The sequence below is a fragment of the Manacus vitellinus genome, unplaced genomic scaffold (genome assembly GCF_001715985.3).
Source record: "Manacus vitellinus isolate BGI_N305 unplaced genomic scaffold, ASM171598v3 scaffold_151_pilon, whole genome shotgun sequence".
Lineage (NCBI taxonomy): Eukaryota > Metazoa > Chordata > Aves > Passeriformes > Pipridae > Manacus > Manacus vitellinus.
This window is the reverse complement of record NW_021939076.1, coordinates 61,271-63,567: the sequence shown is the minus strand read 5'-3', so window position 1 is coordinate 63,567 and position 2,297 is coordinate 61,271. Positions and strand designations below refer to the sequence as shown.

The 2,297-nt window shown below is 65.2% G+C and overlaps 2 protein-coding genes across 2 annotated transcripts in view; one reads left to right on the top strand and one right to left on the bottom strand.

Moving 5' to 3' along the window:
• Positions 1-2: 2 nt before the first annotated feature.
• On the top strand, positions 3-1,363 carry LOC108639045 (BCL2/adenovirus E1B 19 kDa protein-interacting protein 3-like; the record flags this gene model as incomplete). The annotated part of the gene is made up of 5 exons (XM_029958418.1): positions 3-64; positions 144-273; positions 344-438; positions 509-658; positions 1,010-1,363. Coding segments are annotated over 5 exons (486 nt in total), but the record flags the coding sequence as incomplete, so codon positions are not given.
• A 377-nt stretch (positions 1,364-1,740) lies between these two features.
• The window catches only part of LOC103762600 (dedicator of cytokinesis protein 2), a 49,352-nt gene continuing 48,795 nt past the window's right edge, over positions 1,741-2,297 (bottom strand). The window contains exons 52-53 of the mRNA XM_029958417.1: positions 2,017-2,096; positions 1,741-1,813 (exon numbers count right to left, since the gene is read on the bottom strand). Of these exons, the coding sequence (XP_029814277.1) occupies positions 1,741-1,813; positions 2,017-2,096 (153 nt within the window). The remainder of the gene's footprint in view (positions 1,814-2,016; positions 2,097-2,297) is intronic.

Below are 2,297 nucleotides of genomic sequence, written 5' to 3'. Positions count from 1 at the left end.
CCTGCCACGCTGACGTGGAGCGGATGCTGCTGGAAGCCCAGCTAGAGACGGAGAGCGGGGACGGGTGAGTTGCAAGGAGGAGCCGGGCCCCGGAGCTCTGCCGGGCCAGGCTGGGCTCGGTGACCGAGGGGGTCTGTTTGCAGGGCCCTGCTCGTGCTGGACGCTCCAGCCTGGAATGACGGTGGAGCTGGGCAGGCGAGCGAGCAGTCAGGGGAGAGCGAGGTCCTTCCTGCACACAGCCAGCCCCCACAGGGCTGCCCCCACCCCCAGCAGGTAAGGGAGCTGTCCCCTACCCTTCTGCACCCCTGGGCCCTGCTCTGACCTGCCCTGTGTCTCCTTCCAGGGGGATACGCTGGAGGAAACCAAGCGGAGACAGCGACTCCTGCCAGCGTCCCTGGGCTGGGCCTGTACCCGCTGCCCCCGGTACCTGTCTCCAAAGTAAGTCTTGTCTCCCCCACCAGCATGTCCTGCTGTCCCTGTGCCCCCATTAACCCTGCACTTTTCCCAGGGAATTTGCCTTTGTGTGCTCCCCCCAGCCTGTGCTGTGGAGCCTGCAGGGAGGTGCAGTGGGGAGGAAGAAGAGACTTTTCAGTTCAGAGCTGCTGCTGCTCTTCATCCCCTCGCTGCTGCTCAGCCACCTCCTGACCCTGGGGCTGGGGTGAGTGTCAGGGGGGAGTCTCACCCTTGGGCTGGGGTGACTGGGGGTCCCACCCACGCTGCCGGGGGACCGGTCCCGGGAGCACAGGCAGGCTGGGCCTACAGTGGGTGTCTGTGCAGTCGGGGGCTTCCTGGGTGCCGCTGGCTGCCCTGATCCAGAGGAATGTCCCCACAGGAAGCTTGGGGAGGGGGAAATGCTCCTGGGTTTGGGCTGCTCATCCTCGAGTGCTGTCCTGCACCACTTCTCCCAGCAGCTGCAGTGGACTGCTGCCATCTCCCCTTGCTCCTGCCTTGCTGGGGCCCAGCAGGCTGTGCCCATGCTCATGCCTCACGGTTGCTCTCTCCAATCCAGGATCTACATTGGGAAGCACCTGGCAGCCACCTCGGCCAACCCCCTGTGAGGAGCCCTGTGCTGCCCCGCTCGGTGTGCAGGGGGAGCCCGGCACCCGCACAGCCCGACCGCTCCCAGGCTCCGTGTCTGTGGCACGAGGTGCCTCCCCGTGTACCTCCTGTAGCCCCCGCCCTGGGAGCTGATCCCCCTCTCCCACGTAGACAGGAACCTGCTGACAGCAGCACCCAGCCGCAGGCAGCCCCTGCCCTCCCCAGCCCCTGGTTACGGGTCCAGGTCCCCTGTAACACAGACTGTAAATATGACTGAGCCCATGTCAATAAAGAGCCCTGTTCCAGCTTGGGGGCCCAGCAGTGAGTCCTGTCCCTGTGCCTGGTTGGTACAGCTCGGCTCAGGGAGTGACTGTCAGGCTCCCAGGGGGCCCTCCTTGCTGCCCGAGGGTGAGTCCCTGCACTTCAGGGTGCTGGGGTGGTGCTGACTGGGGGTTGGCCCGGGTGAGCAGGGGCATTGCTGGGGCTCACAGGGGTGCCCAGCTCCACGCAGGTGCCAGCTGATGTGTTTGCCCTTTATTAGCTGTGGCTCTGGGCTGGTGTGGCAGGGGCTGAGCACGGCTGGTCGGGGCAGCAAGCACCTGCCTGGTGCAGGTGCCAGGTGTGGCCACGAGAGGTGGGACTGCACAGCACGGGGTTGCCTAGGCTCACATGCCTAGGCTCTCCCAGCTGGCTCCTGTGCAGTCACAGCACCTGGGCCAGGAGTGTGTCCCAGTGCTGCAGGATGGGGTGGACAGATGAGGGACAGGAGCTGCCTCTGGAGTGGAGAGCGGGAGGGAATTGCTCAGAAATGCTGCTTGGAAGGTGGCTGGTTCCCTGCCTGTGGTGCAGTGCAGGGAGGAGGTAAGGCACAGTGGCCTCATGGGCACAGTGGCCAGATGGCTGGGGTGCTGCTTGGGTGGGACTCAGCACAGCTCTGGTGGCAGAGTTCTGACATGGGCTGGAGCAGAACTGCTGCACCTGAGCAGGATGGTGAGGGCTGGTAAGAACATCGGGGCAGGGAAGTCTGGAGGCAGGTGGGTCCCCACGCCAGGGGGCACCTGGAGGGCAATAGCCAGAGTTGGCAGGAGACAGGGTGGCAGTGCCCGGTGCCAGCCTGGGCATTGGGTGCACAGAGATCCCGTGACTGCACAGGATGCTCTGGGTAGATGCTCTGGTGTCGATGCTGCAAGGGTGGTCCAGCAGGTGAGGGTCAAGCAGGGCCCTGGGGTCCAGCAGCCAGCTGGGCACAGGGGCAGCAT